The 23719-nt window shown below is 40.1% G+C and overlaps 1 protein-coding gene across 1 annotated transcript; it reads left to right on the plus strand.

Moving 5' to 3' along the window:
- The first annotated feature begins 3399 nt into the window (after positions 1 to 3399).
- ints6 (integrator complex subunit 6) lies at positions 3400 to 23711 on the plus strand. The gene is made up of 18 exons (XM_046054018.1): positions 3400 to 3822; positions 3963 to 4040; positions 4628 to 4777; positions 9399 to 9488; positions 11004 to 11187; positions 13811 to 13936; positions 14265 to 14416; positions 15274 to 15426; positions 16566 to 16698; positions 17108 to 17202; positions 17326 to 17436; positions 17704 to 17919; positions 18317 to 18443; positions 18626 to 18768; positions 18886 to 19072; positions 20224 to 20595; positions 21537 to 21630; positions 21899 to 23711. Exons 1-18 carry the CDS (start codon positions 3712 to 3714, stop codon positions 21990 to 21992), a joined length of 2616 nt encoding a protein of 871 aa, XP_045909974.1. The 5' UTR covers positions 3400 to 3711; the 3' UTR covers positions 21993 to 23711.
- Positions 23712 to 23719: the final 8 nt, after the last annotated feature.

Consider the following 23719-nt stretch of genomic DNA (forward strand, 5'->3'; position numbering starts at 1 on the left):
ATTTGATGTGCAAAATCAATTGATTGTCTATAGTTAGAGTTACAGTTAATAAATCATTTCCCAATGCTTTATAAATATGTTAAAAGGCATTAAAGCAATATGGGTTTCCAGGTTGTGGCTCTTTGCTTTATCAAGAAGACAACCTAAGTGGACCACTTGAAAAGGGGCTGCAGGCCATCTGGACTAAAGCCCACTTATTAACAACTTATCACTATTTACAATTGCAGACTTGATAGGATACTGTACAAATGACTTATAATTGAAAGTAAGAAACTTGTGACACATTTGTCAATGTATTTATTGCCATTTGTAACTACAATGGTGGCAGACTCTAAAAGGTGCAGCAGCTGCATGCAGCTGTGCACCAGCATGTAGGAAATTGTGATGCAATGAAACGGTTCTAAACACTTTTCTAGCATGTAGCACATGCAGCCTATGGCATATGCATCACATTTTCTCCATTTAAAGTCCCCCCTGGCACTGCATTGTGCTTTCTTGCACATTGGACCTTCTTTATTGCACCTTAGAGGTAGCTTTGTAATGTTTTATCTACCATAAGGACATTCAGAAGGGCACTTTTGATGCAGTTCCATTCTAACGTGGGGCATCAGGTGGGGTTAGAGTCATTACTTTTTTTTTATGAAAGACTAGCTAACATTTATAACTGCTGACCTGATGACTTAGGCATAGTAGAACGTCAGATTCTCGTGAGACTAATATCTTACTAACATTTAGAAAGTGAGAAAATCATACAATCCATGTATATCTACTAAATAGACCTATGTATTCCTATGGTTAGGTAAGTTATGGCCTACAGAAACATTTGTATTTATACAATAAAGCCAATTATGATTCTGTTATCATTTACCGACATTTCTAACTGCATTATTACTAAACAGAAATAAACAGCAGTGTTGTTACCAAATTATTTCTGTTAAATCAGAACACACTGATTAATCTCTATTCAAAAATCAAGGTGAGAGCTTTCTCATTTTAAAATGGAAAGAAAAGAACTACTGTACTGTTTCTTCCAAATTTTTACTATTTCAAGTATTCATAATGGATGTACAGCTTGCCAAACTCTATGTAACCTATAAGCCACAAAGTAGCAGAAATGAATGATAAACTGTACAGTTTAAAAGTTACTGTATTCAAAATAATAAATAAGATATATGCAGCCTCTAAGTTTATGTGCTTTCATGTTGAAGGCTCACAACCTGATGTCTTTTTTTGATTATTCTTGGAAGCTTTACACATTTCACTTTCGTACCAAGAAATTAAGAAAGTTATAAAGGCTCCATGATAACATCACACCTCCGGATATGACTTTCATAGTAAAAGCCCAACTGACAATCTTGTAACCTGTGTGGTGGTATTGTTTTTGATCAAAGCTAATTCTTATCGTGAAACAAATAGTGTTCAAGTGATGTGTGTGGTCACATCAACAAAGACAACAATGCAACTCATCATATGAAAACACTTCTAGTACCTCTTGTAGACTATTTACAAGAAGTCGTGAAGCACAAAGACAATTATTTCCGGTCACATTTTGTATGGACTTCAGAATAAAGGTCCTAGAGAAAAAAATGTAAAACTGTTGCATTTGTAACATGTTTTTGTAAACATATAAAAGAAGTGCAAGGAAATATGAATGTGTTTTGCGAATTTAATGAGACAACAATGAAGACATAAGATAGTCAAAACAAACTACTTATATTGAGGATATCTTTCTAGTTGTGATGTAAATATTTCCTTTAGTCAAAGTGACTTATGTATTCTTATAGAGGAAGTCCTCAGATCTTCTACGTAAGTATAACTAATACCGCAATGTAAAAATATTCCATTACAAATAAAAATCTGAATTCAAATTTACATTTCTAACTGATTATGCATAAAAGTAGTATCAGTACTCACACAGAATGGCTCATTTCTGAGGGTTATATATATATTACTGTAGCTGTAGCTGGTTGAGCTGACTACTGCTGTTACGTTACATCAATGCATCATTTATTATACAATGATCATATGTGTTGCATGTAAAATATTAATCTGCAAAGTAACTACTAACCATTGTCAAATAATTGTCGTAGCCTACTATACTTTCCACCACTGACCTTCAATGCATACCAAATAATCAGTGGTAATACATGACAATACAACTGGTGTAAAACTTTGCCCCCTAAATGCCATGAAACCATCCACATAAATAATTTTACTCTGAAAAACCTGTCAGTGACACACCGGAAAATGAACTATTCTGTGTATATCGCTTCAGAGAACTCAGTCAAACAAGAGGCAATAGACCGTCCTCCCCTTTGCAATCGCCTGCCACAGTGCCACCGGATGGTTTTCGCGGAAGTGATGATATTTTTCAAGGAGCTACATTATGTAAATTGTATTGCACAATCGTGCATGTCTGGCTGACTGTCATGTGGCATTAGGAGTGGACCCTTTAATCAACCAGGATGCTGTGAAGCCCGTTGGAGAGCAATTGAAATAATTCTCAAGTGTGTGATAAATTAGTTAAGACATATTATCTCACACAACTACATGTTTGTGGAAAGCCTAAACTGATAGGAAGCAACAACAGATGTGTGCCTACTTCTGAAAGGCTATATAAATATCACTTATGAAATACCAGTACAGTCAGTTCCTATTTTTTAGCGAAGTGTGTAGTTTATTGTACATATAATAAAGAAAGAAATAAAGACAAAGTATAGCCATTTTAGAGCTGCAGGGTGTGTGAGTGCGTGCGCGCGCATGTCAATCCCTTGCAGCGACTATTCAGCTAAACCTGTCTTCCTTCAGATCGTTTTGCAGAAAAGGCTGTCTTTATTTGGTCATCACATGAAAACCAAGTGCCTTAGTACCAGCGAGTGGGTTCTGTGTGCCGTGGGTGCATTCCTGGGTTAATATTTCACTGCTTTTTGTTTGATAGTGTCTATCTTTGCCTACAGTTTTCTCTCTATAGTCTTTAGTGGGTTGTCTTTCCTCTCACAGTAGCCCACGCCCGTGCATAGGATGAAGTAAATGTTGATTATGTAATCAGCTCTCAGCGCAAACACATGCCCATTCTTAAATAATATGTGCTCAAACAACTACGGTAATGCTCCAAAATAAACAGCGCGTCTCCACATATATTGCATTCTTAAACACACATACTGCATATACAGAATATTTTCCTCGCATTCCTGCCTCTCAGGCAAGCAAGCATGCGCATGAGACGCTCAGCTTTTGCCTAATTTGGATATGGTAATGAGTGGCTTCAACCAACCAATGAGGAGCAAGTATTTGAGCACGTGACGCTGAGAGACCGCTTGGGAGGCGGGGTCAAGCGCGGAGCTTAGGTTAAAACCAGTGGACAAGACACAGCGCATTCAGTGTAGGGAGAAGCAGGGACTCACTATGAGGGGGAACTTTGTAACTATGAAACTTAGGAATATTTGCAAAATATTGTAAAAATTATCAAAATCCCTCGTGAATCAATAACCTGCCCCTAGGGTTTGAGGTTTTTAGTTTAGTTTGCCCGGAAAGGGCTTCTACACTCACTATTCTTACACTTTTTTGAAAGAATGTGTGAGACAGACTAGTTAGCCAGCTAGCTAGCTAGCTGAGAGGTGATACAGGCGGCAGGAGAACAAAAGATTTTTTTTGCGTTTTGACCGGTTGTACTGACACCAAGTCCATGCAGAACGTGTCATTACCATCACAATGCCCGTTTTACTTTTTCTGATAGACACGTCCGCTTCAATGAACCAGCGCACCCATCTGGGCACTACCTATCTGGACATAGCAAAAGGCGCTGTTGAGACTTTTATGAAGGTACTGTAACCACGGGACACATTAATATTGGGAGATCCCCGAGCGGGATTGCGGTTCAGATCATCATTGTACTGTTGCAAGCTCGCCTGTCAAACCTGATCTCTCCGATAACCGTAAATAATTCTCTACTATTTCCACAGCTCAGAGGGAGAGATCCGGCGAGCCGAGGGGACCGGTATATGTTGGTAAATTTTGAAGACGTTCCGTTCGGGATAAAGGTAGAGTTTGTTTTCGGGTCATGTCCAGCTTTACATTGCGCAGATTGACTGTCCCTCCATCGCTCCACCACGTTGTGATCACTACATCAATTGTGTAGAGAAAATCTTCAGGAGGAGCTTTCATACCCCCTTTAAAACATGGCCGACATTTTGTTTCAATGTGAGCAGCAAGGAACTCTGGGTGTTATTTATACAGCGAAGTGATATCGGGGGGGAGGAGGAGGAGGAGGTGGAGGAAGAGGGGGTGACAGACTAGCTTACTTTACTTGTTTAGATCAAATTGCCACTTTAGTCACGGCACACATTGCGACTTTGCCACTTTGTAATTTATGATCCCAGGCCAGACTCACTAGCCTGGTAGAAACGGATCAAGCTCTTGGCTACAGTGCTGTCAAATGATTGGCTTGATAGAGAGGAAGCGACCTATATCTCTTGTTTATCAGTTCTGAATCATAATAAAAACATTCAAGTTAACCCTCCACTTCTGTAGAAGTTGCCTGGTGTTCACAACAGTGGGGTAGTTATCTAGCTTTATGTGGATTATTAACCAAATGTTTTGTTTTGTTTTGTTTTGTTTTCTTTTTTAGGCTGGATGGAAAGAGAGTCATGCCACATTCATGACAGAGTTGAGGAACCTCCAAGCAAATGGACTCACAACTATTGGCCAGTCCTTGAGGACCGCTTTTGATTTACTCAATCTCAATAGATTAGTGACTGGGATAGACAACTATGGACAGGTATGTAGTGCTGAAGAGGCAGAGAGGAAATCAGGTTTATAAAGTGTTATGACAAGGTGCTATATATGCCCCCACAGACCCCCTTCACCCACCCCCTGCTTCCCTTCCCTTATCCCCAGTCTTACAAGCATCAACCACCTGCATACTATGACCCCATCACACTTTCAGTCATGTGCGCATGACACAAACATAACAACAGCAACAAGGTAAAAAGGACAAGAACAACTTTATTTTTTTCACCTCAGTAACCGCTATTGATTTCACCATTGATTTGGTGACTTTGGTTTCTGTTACATACTGACACTATGCTCTAAATCATGGTAGCTTCATGCTAATATGTTTAAATGTATAGAGATTAGAGCTTAGGCTTTTGAAACATTAAAGGGTCGCTTACAGCCTTAGAGGGTTAAATAGTTAAGTATGCACAGATACTCACCCAAGTTGGTATTTTATTAGAAGCACCTGCCCTAAAACTAATGCAGCCTTACACAACATATCTGCTTTAAATCCCACCTGAAGATGTTTTATAATGTTCCGTTTTGCTGAAACCGTTTTAAAGAGGTGTTTATTCAACTTATTGGTCAATGGAAGTCAATTGTATTGGTGGACGCAGCATTTGAAACAAATCTCAGTAGGAGTACAGCTTCTGAAATTACAATAAAGGTGAACCAACACCTTTCTGAAACAGTTTCAACACAACCTTCATAAAGGTTTGATTTATTGCTCGGCGTTTGTTTAGATGGCATAATATTTTGCTAGGTAGACCTAAAGAAAATGGTTACTGAGTGGATTTTCTTGCTTGCCAAAGGAAGTTTAAATTCCATGGCCTTGATAGGTATATTCGTAACACCTCTTCTCCATTTTACTGAAATGTCTATTGTATTAATGGTACTGGGATTTAGGCAGATTTGTAAAGGTCTGCAACAGTTCAAGTGAAAAGCAAACATAGGGATTTATCTCACAACAAAACAGTTTGAATTATTTAAATATTCTGTTCTCCAGATCATGGATGTTAGGATATTCATAAATCGGATTTACAGTGTGAGATTGCAAGCTAAAGAAGAAATGCACTTAAAAGCTAGTAGTCATAAATTATTTCCACTGTGTTGCACAACTCCATTTTAATTTGTGAATTTGAAACAAGTCTCTCTGCCAGCTGAATAACAGAGTAGGCCTGCATTCATATGAATCTAATTGGGACTGAATATGGCAAAAAAATATTCGTTGAACCCACAAAGTCTGCAACTAATTCAGAATTACTGGCCCAGTTCCCAAAAGAGCCGCCTAATGACATCACCCTTTTAATTCTGTGGTCAAATTTACAGTTTATGGAGGTAATTGTTAAAAGTAAAGCTGTGTGAGAGGAGGAATGAGAGAGAGAGAGAGAATTTGTGAGATTGTGTTTACAGTTTTAGAGCGGTACTCTCATGTCCGCTTATGAGAGAGAGAGAGATATATATATATATAAAAATCCGTAACAGATGACACGGCCTTCTTTCATCACGCTACTTACCGTGTAGTGTAACACAAAATAACCAGTATTACTGCTAGGTGAGTCTGCACACATGTGGTTGATGTAGAATCCAGACGACTGTGGAGGTAAGTCGGGAGGACGGGAGCAGTAGTGAATGTTTAACTAGCATTTTCTGGGTCACAAATGGAAGAGCCCTACCATCCCGGGTAACTCATACATACACCATAATAATAGATGTCAGACAGTCTCTGACTCACAGAAATATGACTGTGACTACAAACAGCACATGCTGAGGTCAAGGTTACTGTGTCCTGCACCAGTCACCCATGACCTCTAATGACAGGTTTGACAGTATTAATAATATAATCACTGTTCTCTGTACCTTTTCAGAACTGAAAGGTCCGTTTCAAATTAGATGGCACACTCCCTCCCTAAACCAAATTTGACTTTGACATCATGACTGATTTAATTACTAGTAACTGGTGTGTTTGCTAATGTCCTTTCAAAAGAAGTGGTGTAATGACCATTCATAAAGGGCTGCAACTAAACAGTTATTATATATTGCCTATTCATCTGTCTTTTTCTTTAAATTGATAAATCCTCTTTTAGTCTTCTAATATTAAAAAAAAGGAAAATAGAACCAAAAAAAACCCAGCACAAAACCCAAAGATATTCAGTTTACAATCATATAAAACTGGAAAAAAGCAGCAATTTGGTACTACACTGGTGCATCACATCTTCTGTGAACTGTTTTCTGTTTCCGGAATTTGTTTCCTTTCCTAAAGTAGAACAAGTGTGCTTCTGCAAAAATGAATTTGTTTATGAGCAGATAATGGGGTTAACTGTTTGAGAACAAGAATCACATTCAAACTCTGTATCTTCTGTCTTTTATCAGGACCCTTAGTCAATTGAATAAAGACGGACACAGGGTGCAGATGTTAGTGATAAACCTAGTTTTTCAAAAATTTGTTATCATAATTATCTGAAAGTGTGTCATTTCAAGTTTACAGCAGAAAAGCGATCGGGCCTTTTTTAGGTGCAGCTCTTTTCTTTGAACAGTCAAAAGTGACAAAGGTTTCATCAGTGCTCTGATGACTACACTCACTTTTTGTCTGTGTTTTTCTGTCTCAGTTAGCTTCAACAGCTGTGAATCAAAGCCAAACCAAAGCGATGCAGCAGCTTGCGCTCCGTTGGCTTTGTATTTGAAGTATCACATAAAATAATCTGCTCTTCTTTCCAATTGAATTAATAAAGAAAAGTCGACTTTGATTTTTCAGCCTCGTCAATTGTAACTGCTCAAGGTATAAGACGATCAGTGGGGTACAGAGCTAGAGAGGGAGAAGACAAAGGGGAGTAAAGCTGTGGGGGAGTTAATATTGCCCTATAGTGCTTCTCTCTACAGTAACAAAGGTTGCCAGGCATCTGAGATGACTCTCCCCTGGGAGATGAGGAGGAGTATGGAGGTAGAGAGGGAGCCAGCCTGCGGGTAATCCTGACACTGATCACAGTTTCATTAAGAGAGCAACGAAAGAGCAGAGGAAAGAGAGCGGACAGGAAAGGATGGGATTGAGGAAATTATATGACCGGTGGTGTTTGGTCGTAAATTAACATGCCAGCGGGGGTGATAAACCGGGCTCTAAAGGATCTCCATCAATTTGGCATTGCTTTAGCAGACCAGAAATCCTGCTGTTTCAGATTGACTTGACTGTAGCTGACTACATAGCTGACAGCAACAAATGATTGGGGCTTCACTTACCGATTTATGTGTTGATTTATATTCTCACTTAATAATTGGATCTGTAACGCGTCAGAAAATACAGAAAAATGCCGATCGCAATTTCCTTACTCCCAAGGTGATGTCATCAAATGTCAAATAACCCCCCAGAAAGTAAAGTTATTCAGTTTGCCATCACAAACGACAAAGAAAAGAAGCAAATATCTATATTTGAGTAACTAGAACCAGCGAATGTTTGGCACTTTTGGCTTGAAATTTGATTTCAGCAGTTGATCATCGATTAATGTACTTATATGTTAAGCTCTACATGTGATAATACACTGTCATGACTGTAGTGGACAAGATTACAGAAGCAGAGGTGACTGCCGTTCTGTATCGTCCGTATGATGTGATGTCCAAAAATCTCATTTTAAGAGCTGTATTTGTTTAGTTTTTTTTTTTTTTTTAGACCCCTTCATGATCATCACCTAATTGCACAGCAACAGTAAAAGCTAAGTGAGCTGATGTGACACGAATTGAATCATCACTCGTCTGGCTAAGTTAGCCTCATCACCAGCTCATTAGCATGCTAAGAAAGTGCTTGATATCATAAACAGATTTTGGGGAGGACAAAAAACTGGCCAGGTTGTCATGGATACCTACAGTACAGTGGAGGTAGTTGGTGGTATCCTGCTCTGTTTACTCTGGGCTTTTGGTGAAACTGGACAGACCCATCATTCAGCAGAAACCACAGCCTACAGGTAGAGTCCAAACTGACTTGGTCCACATCCATTAATAATTGCACAGCTGTCAGAACAGGATGGCCTTTATGAAGTCTCTGTTGTGACTGCAGTGAGGTCCAGTGTGCTGACTCTTTGCTGACGGGACTTGTCATGCTGCGTTGAGGTGTTACACGGTTAACTCACCCAGTTATTCTTTGGCCTCTGTGGAGATCCCACAGGTCTGATGCATAGTAATAAATGCAGTGCTGCTCCAGTTTCATTTTATCAGCGTGGAGTGCCGGTGTCATGAAATATTGTGGGGTCTAGCAGAAAAGAGGTTTCACACAGATCCTCAGGTAATGTACTCTGCTGTTGTGGAGGACAGAGTGAACATATACTGCAGATACACGCTAATACTGGTCTCAAATGTCCTCTTCATTATTCCCTTGAGTTAAGGGTCTCTCTTTTACTAACCCACTCACTTTAAAACCACTGTAAATTAGATATATAATGATGATACATTATCTGTGCTCATGTATGCCTCTGACTTTCAAGTGCTATAAATATACAGCTGCTTAATTCCAATAGGATTTTTACTCTTTCGTTCTATAAATGCACTAAACTCTTTTTAGTTTAACATATTACTTTTGGCTGCTCTTATGGTTTAGTTTTTAAATTAACTGTGAATATGTCTTTATTTCCCCTTCGCAGGGAAGGAATCCCTTTTTCCTGGAACCGGCCATCATAATCGCCATCAGTGATGGCAACAAGTTGACAAGCAGCGGCGGAGTCCAAGACGAGGTCAGCCAAAGTCTCGACAGAGGCGAGGGGTCCCGACCAATCAGGAGTGTTCCCTGCTTGGTTGGATGAAAACTCAGGAGCCTGTCTGATCAGACAACTATACAGACGTTCACTTTAACACAAGCATCTATTAATTCATGAAACCATTCCCTATTATTATGGAGTAATTAAATTCACAGAACTGTAATTATAAAGTCTTTTTAAAAGTTAAAAGTACGATCATGTAATGACTTTGTAAAGCAAAACAGTCTGACCATATTGTCCATTCACAGAATCGTATCTTACCTGTCATACTGTAAGCTACCACAAACTTAAATATCACTACCTTGGAAAAAATAATCTGTAATTCTTGTCAGTATAAGCCTTTGAGTCACGTCAAGATTAGAGTTTGTTATAATAATATTTATTTTATATATTATTGGTTAATCTGCCAATTACTTTCTCTATTAATAATTTGATTTAATCATTTGATTTAAAGTATCAGGATATTGCAATGGAAATACACCTCACTCCAAAGCCCCAGTTGTCACATTCAAGTGGCTAGGTGCCATTTGCCTAGGTTTTGACTAATCGATTAATCTTTTGGTCTTTAAAATGTTAGAAAATAGTGTAAAAGGGCCGATAATTTCCCATAAATGTATAAATTGTCATCCCTGCCATCCATGTTGGATATTCCTCCTGTTGCTCCCTGTGAGATGGAAAGAACTCTATTATGCCATGCACTCAGCTATGTAGCTTGAGGAAAAAAAGCAAAACTAGTGGAGGTCGGACACGTACAATTAAGTTCTTGATTCTGCAGCCACGGTCTAATTTATGGCTTCTGTGATAATTCCAGTCTTGTGCTTGTACCGACTGGGCACAAGTTACCGAGTGACGTTTGGTGGGGAAGTTTGACTTTGATTGCAGCTCTTCTGACAGAAGAAATGAAAAATCAGAATGTGTATTGGCAGCACTTTGACATCTTTTACCACCTGTCAGGGTTTGCAGTGGGTGTCTGCTTAAATGTTTTGAAGAGTTAATTGTTGTTGTTTAATGACCAAACTTAGATCTGCTTTTGTATACTTGATGACAACCCTGACTATGGTGTGGGCAATATGAACTGAATCTAGTGTGTGGGAGTCACTGTATGTAATTGCATATTGTAATAGCAATATGTTCTGGATATAGTATATTTTCTGCAAGTTCAGTTGAAACAGTCTATAGATAAGATAACCCAATGGAAAATATTTTTGGATAATGCAGTGCATTAAACACATGATAAATTAAGGCACTTAATCAATATTCCCATAGAAATCCTGCTTATCGATTTTCAGTTTTGGTTGAAAACAACCATATATTTAAGGGAGAGCTACATCTGTATAAACAGTATAGTTAAATTGCCATCTCTTGGTGTATGTAACATCATATTGTCCAACTTTAATCAAGACTTACACATCTCTGCTTGTCTCTAGTTAAGATTTATGGTTCACTTTGTCATTGACACTCAATCTTCTGTTCCTCTCCTCCACTGTCCAGCTCCATCTGCCTCTCACCACGCCGCTCCCGGGTAGCGAGCTGACGAAGGAGCCCTTCCGCTGGGACCAGCGTCTGTTCGCTCTGGTGCTGCGCATCCCCGGCAATGCTTCAGTGGAGCCTGAACCCCTCGGTGGCGTTCCGCCTGACGATTCTCCAATCACCCCTATGTGTGAGGTCACTGGAGGTAGGCAGAGTACAAGCTGGTGTTTGGTTAATGTGTAGTATGTGTTTGGAGGGTGCATTGCTTAAAGGGCTACTCCGATGTTGCACACAAAAGTCAGTTTACTCAGCCTGTGAAAATAGCTGTTGTAATGTCGTCTGTAGCTGTTAGGCTTTAGACTTCAGACGTGTTATAAACTGACATTGTCTTAATTGCTACAGTTAAGTTGGTGATAGCAGTAATGTTTTTTTCTTAATTGTATCACAGATACAAATATGCCCGGCCCGCATAGGCTTACAAGACACAACAAATGTATTTCATTTTGTGCAGCCAATTATTTGTAAATGGATGTAATTATAACCTTATTTTGGGAAAACATCATAGCCATATTCCCCTTGGGAGTGACATAAGCCTAATTTCTACTGCAGAGCCCGGTGGAACATGCTGGGACAAGCTCAAAGTATTTATAACACCAGATCAAAATAGCTATTTGTTAAATGCATTCTGAAGCACAGCTGATGAATCATCCCCGTTGATACAAAGAAAGAGGAGAATAATGTGTTTGTGGTGGGGTTCTGAGGGGAAAAAAACTTGGTGATAGAGTGAGAAAGCTTGCTTTGACAGCTGTTTCTTTGCCGCGAGCTCTGTCTCAGCACCGTCTTGCTCAACATTCAGAGTTACTTGTGTTTACAGGTTTGCCAGTGGGAGCCAAACAACCCAGTACAAACACAGTATGCTCTTATTTTAACCACGTTGGCTGGAGTTGTTGTGGAGGGGTTAAGTGCTTTGCTCAAGTGCACTTCAGGAGTAATTGTTGATTAACTGTCTACGGCTGTAGAATAAGTCAAACCCTGGCTGCCTACCTACCAGTTTTAAGGAACATCCACTAATAGAAGTAGACTCTCATCCCTCCTGTCTCCATGCTGCCTGTTTGTGGAAGCAGCTGGCAGGAGGAACAGACTAGAACGATGCTGATGGCAGGTTAAGATTAACACACGCACATAGAAAGAGAGAGAGAGCAGAGGACACCAAAGCTCTGTGTAGCAGTCGGGGGTGCTGAATGCAGAACATGACACAGCTCCATTGTCAGTGACAGTCTACAGTACATGCTGCCTGTCCATTACTGCTGATGGCAGACCTGACACAAAGCCACGGCCTATTGAAATGAGTGAGTGAATGGGTGCATAACAAGGTCATCAGAGGTGAAGTTGGAGGCAGTAAATGGCCAGAAGGCTGAATTAGACCAATCAGTAGACCTTTGTGAAGTGACTGATCATGTGACCTTTGCTGCCCTGTGACTGATGCTGCGACAAATACACTAAAGCTGCTTCAGAGTTTCATGCAAATGTACGTTTTTGAATGCCCTTAACATATATTAAGTGTATCATTCACCCTTTACCCAGGAGTTCTTTTCTGTGTGTAATACATTCATGGTTAGGTTTGGATTCAGAAAAATGGCCCCATTTAGGATCTGGCTTTATGTTGGTTACATACCCAGATTTTATCTTCTCTCACAAGAAAAGCGACATGCAAAACATTCAGGTAGCTATTTATCTAAATAAATAGGGCTGGATATTAGCACTGATCTTCCTCTGGAAAGTCCAGATTTGATTCATTTTGGGTCAGTTTGATTCATCTGAGATTTAGACATGTCAGACAAATACCAAGATAAATGTCAAAGTGATTCTCAGAATGTACCCTTGAAACGTTAATTTACTACTTTTTCCAAAAGCAAGTAGCTATCATATACATTTTCTTACAAAAATAACCTTTTTTCCCTATGCTACGATAACTTGACTTCCACAATATGAACATTTTACACATCATGTGTCCACTCCACTGCACCATTTATGACGAGTAACCACAGTAACATTTAATACAAATGTACAAATAGTCATAGAGTAAAGGCATAAAATGCAAATAATATGTATGTAATCTATCTTTCAAAACTTGAGTTTTAGTAAATGTTAATCTTTGAGTTTTAGTAAAAATATATTTATAAAGCGGCGTTAATAAACTTTGACATTAACTCTGACTACATGTAATGTGAAAGCGGTCACTCATTGTGACAAATCCACAGAGAATTATCACCCATCTCTGTACTTCCCGTAAGCGCTGGGGAGGCTTCCAGCCTCTTTTGGCTCAGTATTTTGCTTTAATGGCTAATTTACTGTGTGATTCAGCCTTAACCCCGTTCCAGCAGCAGGCAGCTATTTCCAGCAAACAAGGTCCGATAAACCCACTGTACACTACCTGCCTAGCCCCAAATGGCAAACAGACAAAGCTGGTGAAGAAAGTGGAGCGTTCAGCAGCAGATATGTTTCTCAGGTGTTAGTGGAGCTAAAAAGATAATGAATATAGTAATATATCATCATTAAATTCATCAGGCCACCAGAAATTACATTCCAAATGAATTATAATGTTTCTTCAGATCTGATGCAGATGTTCTAATGGCAATTTTAAGACTTTAAAGACTTTTTAATATCGACAATACAAGAAATGTTGTTCTTTCAGCTTGTTCCACTGCCCTCTAGTGGACCAAACATAAATTAATTCATATTCAGTTAAAAGCCATTGAATTCCAACCCTAGAACACGGTGTTGTAATTTTCACATTTTTAAATGTACACTGTGTGTCTGTGTTGCAGGACGTTCCTACAGCGTGTTCTCTCAGCGTATGTTGAATCAGTGTCTGGAGTCTCTGGTGCAGAAAATCCAGAGTGGAGTGGTGATAAACTTTGAGAAGACTGGGCCTGACCCTCCTCCTTTAGAGGGTAAGAGACCCGTTTGTGTGTCTTGAAATATTGTCTGAAATACCTTTTTGACAACTGCTGCACTGCATCTGTTTGATTAGTAGAGAATCTTTTGTACTCTCCCACACACTGTTTTTTAATCCTCTCTGAGCTTTTCTTTATTGCTGTTCATAAACAGCTGGTGGATGCCACTGTTTAAACCCCCACCTTCATATTATAACTGCCTGCATGCTGTTACAGTTTATCAAAATCTTTTTTTCATACCTCACAAGCACCTTCTTGTCTTTAACTGCTGATGGTTGTTTTACTTGTGAAGTGAGCTTCCTCTGTACCGTATGTGTCTGTCCAGACGCTCCTGCTGAGGTGTTGAAGTCTGGTCCACAGCCTTGGCACTGCTGTCACAAGCTGATCTACGTACGACCCAACCCTAAAACTGGTGTCCCCATCGGTCACTGGCCTATCCCAGAAGCCTTCTGGCCAGACCAGAACTCCCCCACGCTGGTAAGAAACACTTGGAAGAATATTTTACAAGAAAGCATTTGTATGGTTTGACCATGCACCTTTCACAACACTATATACAGCCTCAAATAAATTTGTTGCATTCATATCCTGGACATTTAGCTGACTTAGTGTCTTAAATGATGTAGATAATAGAGACGCAAAAGGGAAAATAGACAATCATAAAATTACTTGTTCACATGGACAGTCAGACTTCCTACAGTAATAATGGAGCAAAAAAAAAGAGAAGTTGTGAAGGTAACAAAACCAAATTACACGGGCCAAATATATTGCACAATATTACAATAAAGGTACAGTATAGGCAGGTAGCAACACAAGTGACTAAATCTTCCATTTCGTCAGGTGTATAGATTAAGGACAGTCCAGTACAGGATTTTATTGCAGATTATTTACAGTTTACTTTTTTAAATGACTGATATATACAGTATATGTATCTGCCAATTTATATAGTATTTTTCCTGCCTTTTGTCATCTCATTGTGAATTTTCTTTATACTTTCATATCGTAAAGAGAGAATAAACATTAAAAACAACGGATGAAAAGGTGTTTTCTAAGACTTTTATCTTAAAAATGACATGAACATCACAAAAATAGTACAGCTTATGTATTAAAACAAAAACATGCACGATATGATTGGAAGTTAAATATCAGCTCATAAATATTAATAAACCAATAATCAGTCTATCCTGAGCTCAGATGGGAGATCAGTTATAAACTGGCAGGCTAAAAGTGCAATATTCTGTATCTAATGTTATAATTACATGGTGATTTTTAAAGTGTAGAATGTGACTTAACATGGACAATAACAGCATTGACCTCGACCTCTGTGCCCCCCCCAGCCCCCTCGCTCAGCCCACCCCCACGTTCGTTTCTCCTGTCTGGACTCGGAGCCCATGGTGATAGACAAGGTGCCCTTCGACAAATATGAGCTGGAGCCTTCGCCTCTCACGCAGTACATTTTGGAGAGGAAGTCCCCGCACACCTGCTGGCAGGTACAGCGCCATCACAAACGCAACACAAAAAAAACAAACACTTTGTGAGAATGGACTGTAACGTTAAAGCTGAGACCCATAATCTATTTAACGTTTGCACCTGGTGGTTCAATTATATTTCAGTGAGGTTATAAATGCAACATGAGATGTTCCACCATATTTACTGTGTGTTGATGGATGTGTGAACTTTCAGATTTTAGGTTTTCACCATTTCATACCCTGATTCCACTGATTATTTGTAAGTGTTTGAAATCTCAATAAACTGAACATTATAGAGTAAGTTATTATGTTGGAAATAAAGAACGGTAAACATGTTGACGTACTAACATGTGAAATGATGCTTAGCAGATATTAGCAAGTTAAGCTAATGTTAGTGTGCTGACCTATAAAAGGTTATAGGTTAAACATCAGCATGTTTGCATCCAGGAGTTATTAAAATGCTTGTCAACATGCTAAATCAATTTATGCAAACATGCTAATGTTAGTCCAACAGCAGCTCAAAGAACAGCTTGGACTGATAAAAGAGAATAAAATCTTTTGATATAGGATATCATGGTCTTTCCTCTGCTGCCATCCTCAGACCAAACTTTATAATACCATTATTAACACTGTAAGTAAGTCAAAAAATGGTAAAGTTGTCCCTACATTCATCCCGCAATTTTGTTTCATGCTGTACATCCTCAGGGGGCCGCTAGCCTGACTGTAAACGTTAAGACTTGTTTTTGTCTGCCTTTGTCTTCCAAATCCAGGCAGTTAAATACTTCAATGGAAATGCTTACTTAATATTACAATAAGAAATGCACAGCTTTCACATGCTGTGACCTACTTAGCTATATTGAATGTGTGACAGGGGTTAGTTGAGGTGAAAACGAGCTGACAGATCACAGAGGGAGTGTTGAAAGTGCAGTCTTCTTTTTAAAGAGAGAGAGATCATACTTTTCAACATCAGGTGTGTGGGTTACCCACTGGTAGTGATGTTAATGTTAATCGCTTGTCAAACAGAACTGAACAGCAGCTTATTGAGCCAGTTAACTAAAAACACATTAATTTCTGGAGGTCATATATTTTTTTTAGTTCTAATGTCACCACACATTGACTGATTATAATTTTTTTGTTTTGTTTTTTCCTGTATCTTTTAGGTGTTTGTTTGTAACAGTGCCAAGTACAGCGATCTGGGCCAACCGTTTGGCTACTTAAAGGCCAGCACAGCTCTCAACTGTGTCAACCTGTTTGTTATGCCCTATAACTACCCCGTGCTTCTGCCACTTCTAGGTAAGACTGATGGATTCATGTCACATTTGGCATTCTCGCTCATTTTTAGTGTCACTGCATGTGCTCATGTGACGACATGTCCAATTATTTTAGAATAGTAGTAATTTAGAGTATTTTGTACTTGATGTACGTCATCATCACTTTATGCTCTTTGTTTTTGTGTCATGTGTTTCCTCTACATTCCTCAGCACCTGTAATAAACATATGTGCTGTTTATAGTTAGTAGGTCATTATCAATTATGCCAATATGTTTATTATGGATTATGATTGGCTTGAGAAAATGGATTGAATCTCAAGTGTGAAATTTCTTTCTTGTATATAAGTTATAACTTTATCACAAAAAGATATTTACATGAATTGTCATTTTTCTCCTATACTTATTTGGATATTTGTTTCTTTCTTATTGCAGACGACTTGATCAAAGTGCACAAGTTCAAGCCTACCATCAAATGGCGGCAGTCCTTTGAGAACTACCTGAAGACCATGCCTCCATATTATATCGGGGTCAGTGGACTTCTTCTTCTTCAGCTCTTTTAAGTTTTTTATTTTTATTTTTTTTCCATTTGGTTGACATATGAAGACCATAAAAGATACTGCACTTCTTTTATTGTTGTGTTTTTTCCACAGTCATTGAGGAAGGCTTTGAGGATCATGGGAGCACCAAACCTGCTGGCCGAAAACATGGAGTATGGCCTGAGCTACAGCGTGGTCTCCTACCTGAAGAAGCTCAGTCAACAGGTTAGAAGTTGGGCTGTTGTGTCTTTCTACCTTTAGGCACATATCACAGAAAATCTTTGTGTCTGTATGTATAAGTGGGCTGGGTATCTATTTTAAAAATAATGTGATATTTTTTCTTAATCAGCAACTTACAGTAAGGAAAATCTGGTATCAAAAATGATGGCCAACCCAAGTGTGCATGTTATTCATACTAACATTCATTAGATACCGAATGTACCTGAAATAAAAATGCACCCGGTCATATAACTAATTTTCTCTCATTTCCAGTCAAAAATCGAGTACGACCGCCTGATTGCCTTGATTGGTAAGAAGCCGCCACCAGAGGCCGGCACAAAGGTCCGTTGGCGGGGGGGAGGTATATCTCTGGCCCAGCGCAGGGACTTCATTCAGCAGCTGCAGAGTCTTACAGGAGAGGCTCCAACTCTGCCCATGGAGCTCAACACCAAAGAGTTCCAGGGCTTTCACCTGGCACTGCTCAACAAGGTAAGCTTGTCTTATTATTAACACTTCCTTAACAAAATCTACTTTTATTTGAGGATACACTGCTTTTATAGGCAAAAGACAATAAGTGATTACACAAACCGACATTGTCTTTTACTGTTGTCTACTGAGCTGCATTTACTTGGACAGTTTATGTTCAACTCAAGAGCAGTTACTTTCTGCTCTGACTTTCCCGGCCTTACAGGCTTTCCATTCCTACAGTACTGTATACTGAGGTGTTTATTATGATGTTTTATATAGTTTGTTCGTTTGCTTTAGAGCTGTATCCACTGCATATTGACTCTTGGGCAAAGTGGGATAGTATTTCCCCAGAAAACCTTTCCTGACTAGAAGGATATCTCTCGCTTTACAATTCAGTCTGTCTTGTGTCTCTCATCAGGGCCTGAAACCGCAGAGCTTCAGGAATCCCTACGATATTCCCCGCAGCCACCTGCTGGACCAGCTCAGCCGAATGAGGAGGAACCTGCTCAACACCAGCGTCTGCAGTCTCAGAGGGCAGGACTCAGGTAAGTCATTGCGCAACTCTGTTTCCCAAACCCACTGTAGAGTTCAGTCGTAAGCGTGCCCTGTTATTCCGGTAACCACACCCAAAGACTTCAACCACTGACTGAAAGTCAGCAAAAATAAAAATGTTCAGCTGGCATAAAGTTAACGAGTCCGTTAATGAATTTCTCCGTCTGCTCTCCAGACCAGCTCCACAGTGTGCCAATAGCCCAGATGGGCAACTACCAAGATTTCCTCAAAGCTGCTCCTCAGCCTCTTCGAGACGCAGACCCTGAGCAGCCCAAACGTCTGCACACATTCGGCAACCCCTTCAAACTAGACAAGAAGGCAAGTACCACCAACTCATATCAATCCTAACCCTGATCCTCTTTCATGACTAACAGACAGATGAAAATTACTGATTGTGAACATGTAAACTGACCATCTTCCTCCCTCCTCTCTCAGGGCATGATGATCGACGAAGCGGATGAGTTTGTGACCAGCCCTCAAAACAAGGGGAAGAGGCCAGGAGACAACAACAACATCCCAGGCGGAGGGCCCAAGAGACGTCGCTGCATGTCACCTCTGCTCCGTCTGGGAAGGGCCTACACCCCTCCTGTAACACCCCCTGCCAGCCCTCGACCAACAGCAGGTGAGATTCATATTGAGTTTTGACTGCTTGTAACTGAAGCCAGTTCTGTTTACACAGTTCTTCTAAATCACTCAGGATTAGGCTCTTCACAGTGATATCGGCATAAGCATACAGTGAACCAGCCCTACACTGTAATGTTTTGCTCTGCATGTCCCTAATGTTCCTCAAAGGTTTTCTGAAAAGGCAAGTACATTCAAAGAACTTGGTTGCCCTTCGTTTGGTAGCAGAGATGCTCACAAGTCTTTGAGTTAGAGTCCAAGTCATGTGTCAAGTCACTCGTGGTTATAATGAATGTGGCATCACCTGCTGCATTCAATCCAGGCTGCTTATAAAACTGCATAGCGATAAGGAATTCTGAAAACTTGTTTTTCACTTACAGAGTACAACCATGTAATGTGCAATGCAATTAATGACCGCTTATTAAAGTCAACACATCCCCCAGACTCTCAAACCCAGTGTAACGTTAACTATGACACAGCAGCTGCCGGTGTTTGTTGTCCTCTCTCACGTGTGGCTGCGCGCAGCAGATACTATGTGTTACATAGGCAGGTTATAGGTAACGGAGGGAGGGTAATCACAGCACGCTCATCAGACGTTTCCTAAAAATAAACATTTTTGTTGAGTCCCGCACCTCGAGTGCCAGTCAAGTCTGAAGTCTTTCGAGGACGAGTCTGAAGTCACTTTGTCTGCGACTTAAGTCGGACTCGAGTCAGAGTCTCATACTCGAGTCCCCATCTCTGTTTAGTAGGCAAGAAAAGTTATTTATTTTATTTATTTTTGTGTGTATCCTGGAGGTTTAACAAATGCGTTGGATGCATTTCAAACCCAACACCCCCAGTTTGTGACACAGGCCCCCAACCCTTATGACTTGAAGTTTATTTTATCAGTCAAAGCTTTTCCAGAAGCATAGAAGTTATTATACAACTGTTTTCACAGGCTGAGTAGAACTAGAGAACTTCTACTGATGTTTAAAACTGGTGGAATCCCCCTTGATAGAAACCTGTCATATGTTAAAGGCTGGTGTTAGATGTTCTGGTAAATCATATGCAGGGTTAGATTAAGAATTCTCCTACCGGGACTGACGAGCCTCACAAGAAGATTATCACTTATCAAATAAACAAAATAAATAAACATAATCTCTGAACCTGCAGACATGGACACGAATGACGGAGCACCTGAACCGGACGTCCTCATCAACCACCTGAATCAGAACCACTACGGCTCAGACGGGAGCTTGGACTTGGAGGCGGAACTTCCCTCGGGGCCTGCCGACCACCAGGAGAACCACACTCCCGCGGACACCCAGGACTTCCAGCACGGAGACGAGGAGGAGAACGGGCGGCCGCAGGTGGGCGAGTTGCTGCCTGGCAGCGAGGGAGGAGCGGAGATGGTGTTGGTGGAGGACCAACCCCCTCGCTACCTGTCACCTACAGCTCTGAAGAAGCACATTCACACTGAGACGACAAAGGTCAACAACGAGCTAAGGTCGCTCATCACCAAGGAGATCAGAAAACCTGGCAGACGTACGTAACCAAACATAGTCTATGGGGGGGTGGGGGAGAAACCACATAAGTGTTGTCTTTTCCGTGGCAATCACATTTTGTTTTGACCTCAAACAAAGTTGTATTTCTTAAAAACTGTGCATTGCAAAAAAAAGCCTGCTGTGGATTTAATTTGGAGCAGGTGTGTAAATTGACAGAAAGGACAGACACTTTGTTTGTTTCCCATTTACAGACTCAGGGCTGTGTACAAACACTGCCCGCGTACTGACCAGAGAGGAGATATTCACTAAATTTGACACAAAAGACGTGTATTGGATTAGAACTGCATTACCCCATCTTTAAAACATAAATGTGTTGCTTCCTAGTGGGAATATGTAATGAAGTCACTGTTTCTATATCATTTCCTAACGTTTCCTTGCTGCATTTGATGACATATACGCCAATGATGTATGTGTCAATATACTTTATCTGTGATAAACGAATCAACTGGGCTTTAGTCAACATACAAAACTATTCTTGCTATATTTATGACAATTATTTAAAGAATAAATGAATCGTTTAATTTACTTAGCAAAGATGCAAGTATTTTCTCTGTTTCCAACTTCTCAAATGTAAGGATGTACTGCTTTCTCTGTTTTTATCATTTTAATACTTTGAATATCTTCTGGTTTTAGCCTGTAGATCCGATAAAACAATTAATTTGAGGACGTCACCTTGGACCTGTGATGGGCATTTTGTTACTGTGTTATGACATTGGTCAAATAATCTAGGAGTTAAATAAAATAAAATAAGCCCTAGAACAAATCATGATACTGATACATTTCTGAGAAGAAATGTTATTAATACATGATGTTAGTCATTGGCATTCTACAGTATGTATAGAAAGTTGTATTAAGCACTAATATCAACACAGCAGTAATCAAGTTAATTAATCCCTCATTCACTTGCTCTTTCTGTTTCAGACTATGAGAAGATCTTCCTCCTCTTGAAGCAGATCCAGGGCACTCTAGACACCCGACTCATCTTCCTCCAAAACATTATCAAAGAGGCGGCCAGGTATAGATTTCGAGCCTCTTCTGACGTCACAGCATTACTGTTATCACCCTGCTGTCTTAAATAAGCTGCGAACAGAACCATTTGGAATTGTGGTTAAGAACAAATCACCTGTGTTTGACCAGTAGATCGATGAGCTATCTTTGCCAATCACCAGCAAAATAGCAGCACCTTGTTACTGAAAACATCTAAAACTTTGCTTTTAATGGATTTAATTGCTACAGAGTAAAAACCACAACATTTGTTTTTTCAATGTTTGTTCCTTGCAAAGGTTTAAGAAGCGCGTTCTCATCGAGCAACTGGAAAACTTCCTTGAAGAGATCCATAACAGATCCAATAACATGAACCATGTGGGCACGCTCTGAGACCGGCTCATTCCCAAACTGAACTTACTGATAATGAACCCGACAGCACTCCACATCCTTCTAAAAGCCTCCCTCCTCTCCTGGGGCCCCCGCGGAGACGAGAGAAGACGGCATCCAGCACTTGAATTATCGCCTCTTCGGTGGACTCATCATTATCGTAACATTATTGAAGGTGGTGTTGGTTTGCACACAGTATAAACTTGAGGCAGTGTTGACCCTGGATGATACGAGTGCATTTTACAGAAAAGGGGGACTGAGGAAGCATTTATTGCTACAGGTAAGGTGTTGCCTGTAGACATTTTGAGCATGGTTGTTTTCCGTTTCTGTGAACCCGTCATGAGGCATTCCCCTTGATTATTCTCCTCCCCTGATAAGATTTTCTTCATTTTTAATTGAGAAACGAGAGAAATCCCTCAAATTAGGGAGGGTGGAGTTGAACAAGGGGAGTGCAGGACTTTTCTGGAGAGGAACAGATAGCAGCCTGCGCCCGGATGTAATGTTCAGTCATGTTTTATTTGTGATGATGTGACGGACCGTGACAGTGTAGGAAGGGTTCAGGTTGTGTGTGTGTGTGTGTGTGTGTGTGTGTGTGTGTGTGTGCGTTTTCAGCCAACTCAGGGTGAAATGGGATCCGGTGGAGATGCTCATGAAACACTTCTTCTTCCCTCATGCCTTTCATTCACCTTTCCCTTCTTTTTAGATCTTCTTCTTAGTTTTTGGGCGTTTAGCTTTGTGGGAGGAAGAGAGAGTCTGTTGTTCTGGTTGCCTGTTTACTTTCTACACTCCGCTAACTGAAGCACTCTACTGCTGTGCTTTTAAATGGAAATGACTTGGCTCAAGTGTTGAATTTGTCACCCTTTGGTTTACCTACCAGAGTAACAATTAATATTATTGAGTAGTAACTTAAGAATGAATAATTGATCCACAGCTTTCATTATGCCAGGAGACGATAAACTTAAAAGTGTGTCTCTTTTGCAATGCCAGAGAGATCAACACAAGGTTAAATCATTTTGAATGATGCAACATCATTGGTTACAAATGTTGAAATACAGGGACAAAAAGCTCAGGAACTAACACTAATGCATCATAATCAGCAATAATGTTGGAGCCACTTTTACCCCCCCCCCCCCCTACATTTTAATCTTTATTTTAGCCTGAAACAGCTGATATGCAACACAAACTGTCCCCCTGGAGTGTTGATGAACCAAGGTCTCAGATGCCAGCTTGTCCCAACGTGCTGGTCGCTGCCAAATAACTTAACCCGCCCCCTAAACTCCTCCCCGCCGTGAATCTCAAACCAACTCCTTGTCACTTAACCGTGAATGCACTTGTGTACATTTGAGAATGTTTATTTAATGTAATTTAAAAAAGTAGAACTACCTTTTTGTTGCAAAAAGTTTTTTTGTCAGGCCTGTTCTCAAATATACACAAATAATTTGAATTAAGGTCTAGAGGTCAAGAGTTGATTTCTGATTCAATGGGCAGCCCTCTTCTGTTCCCTCCCTCCTTGGACAGGGACCAAAATCTGCCATACTTGTCTTTGTTTGTGAAGAGGCCGCTACCAAAAGAGTATTTTGAATACACTGTAAAGATGTAAATAACCCTAGAGTACTATTTAAAGAGAATGTTCAGTGGAAAATGGCCTTTTTGTAAGTATTTCCATGAATAAAGTTTCTATTTTACACTGTGAAGGGCCATGTAAATAAAGTGTTCTGTAAAGATGTGAC

This window comes from Micropterus dolomieu, linkage group LG07 (assembly GCF_021292245.1).
Source record: "Micropterus dolomieu isolate WLL.071019.BEF.003 ecotype Adirondacks linkage group LG07, ASM2129224v1, whole genome shotgun sequence".
Taxonomy (NCBI): domain Eukaryota; kingdom Metazoa; phylum Chordata; class Actinopteri; order Centrarchiformes; family Centrarchidae; genus Micropterus; species Micropterus dolomieu.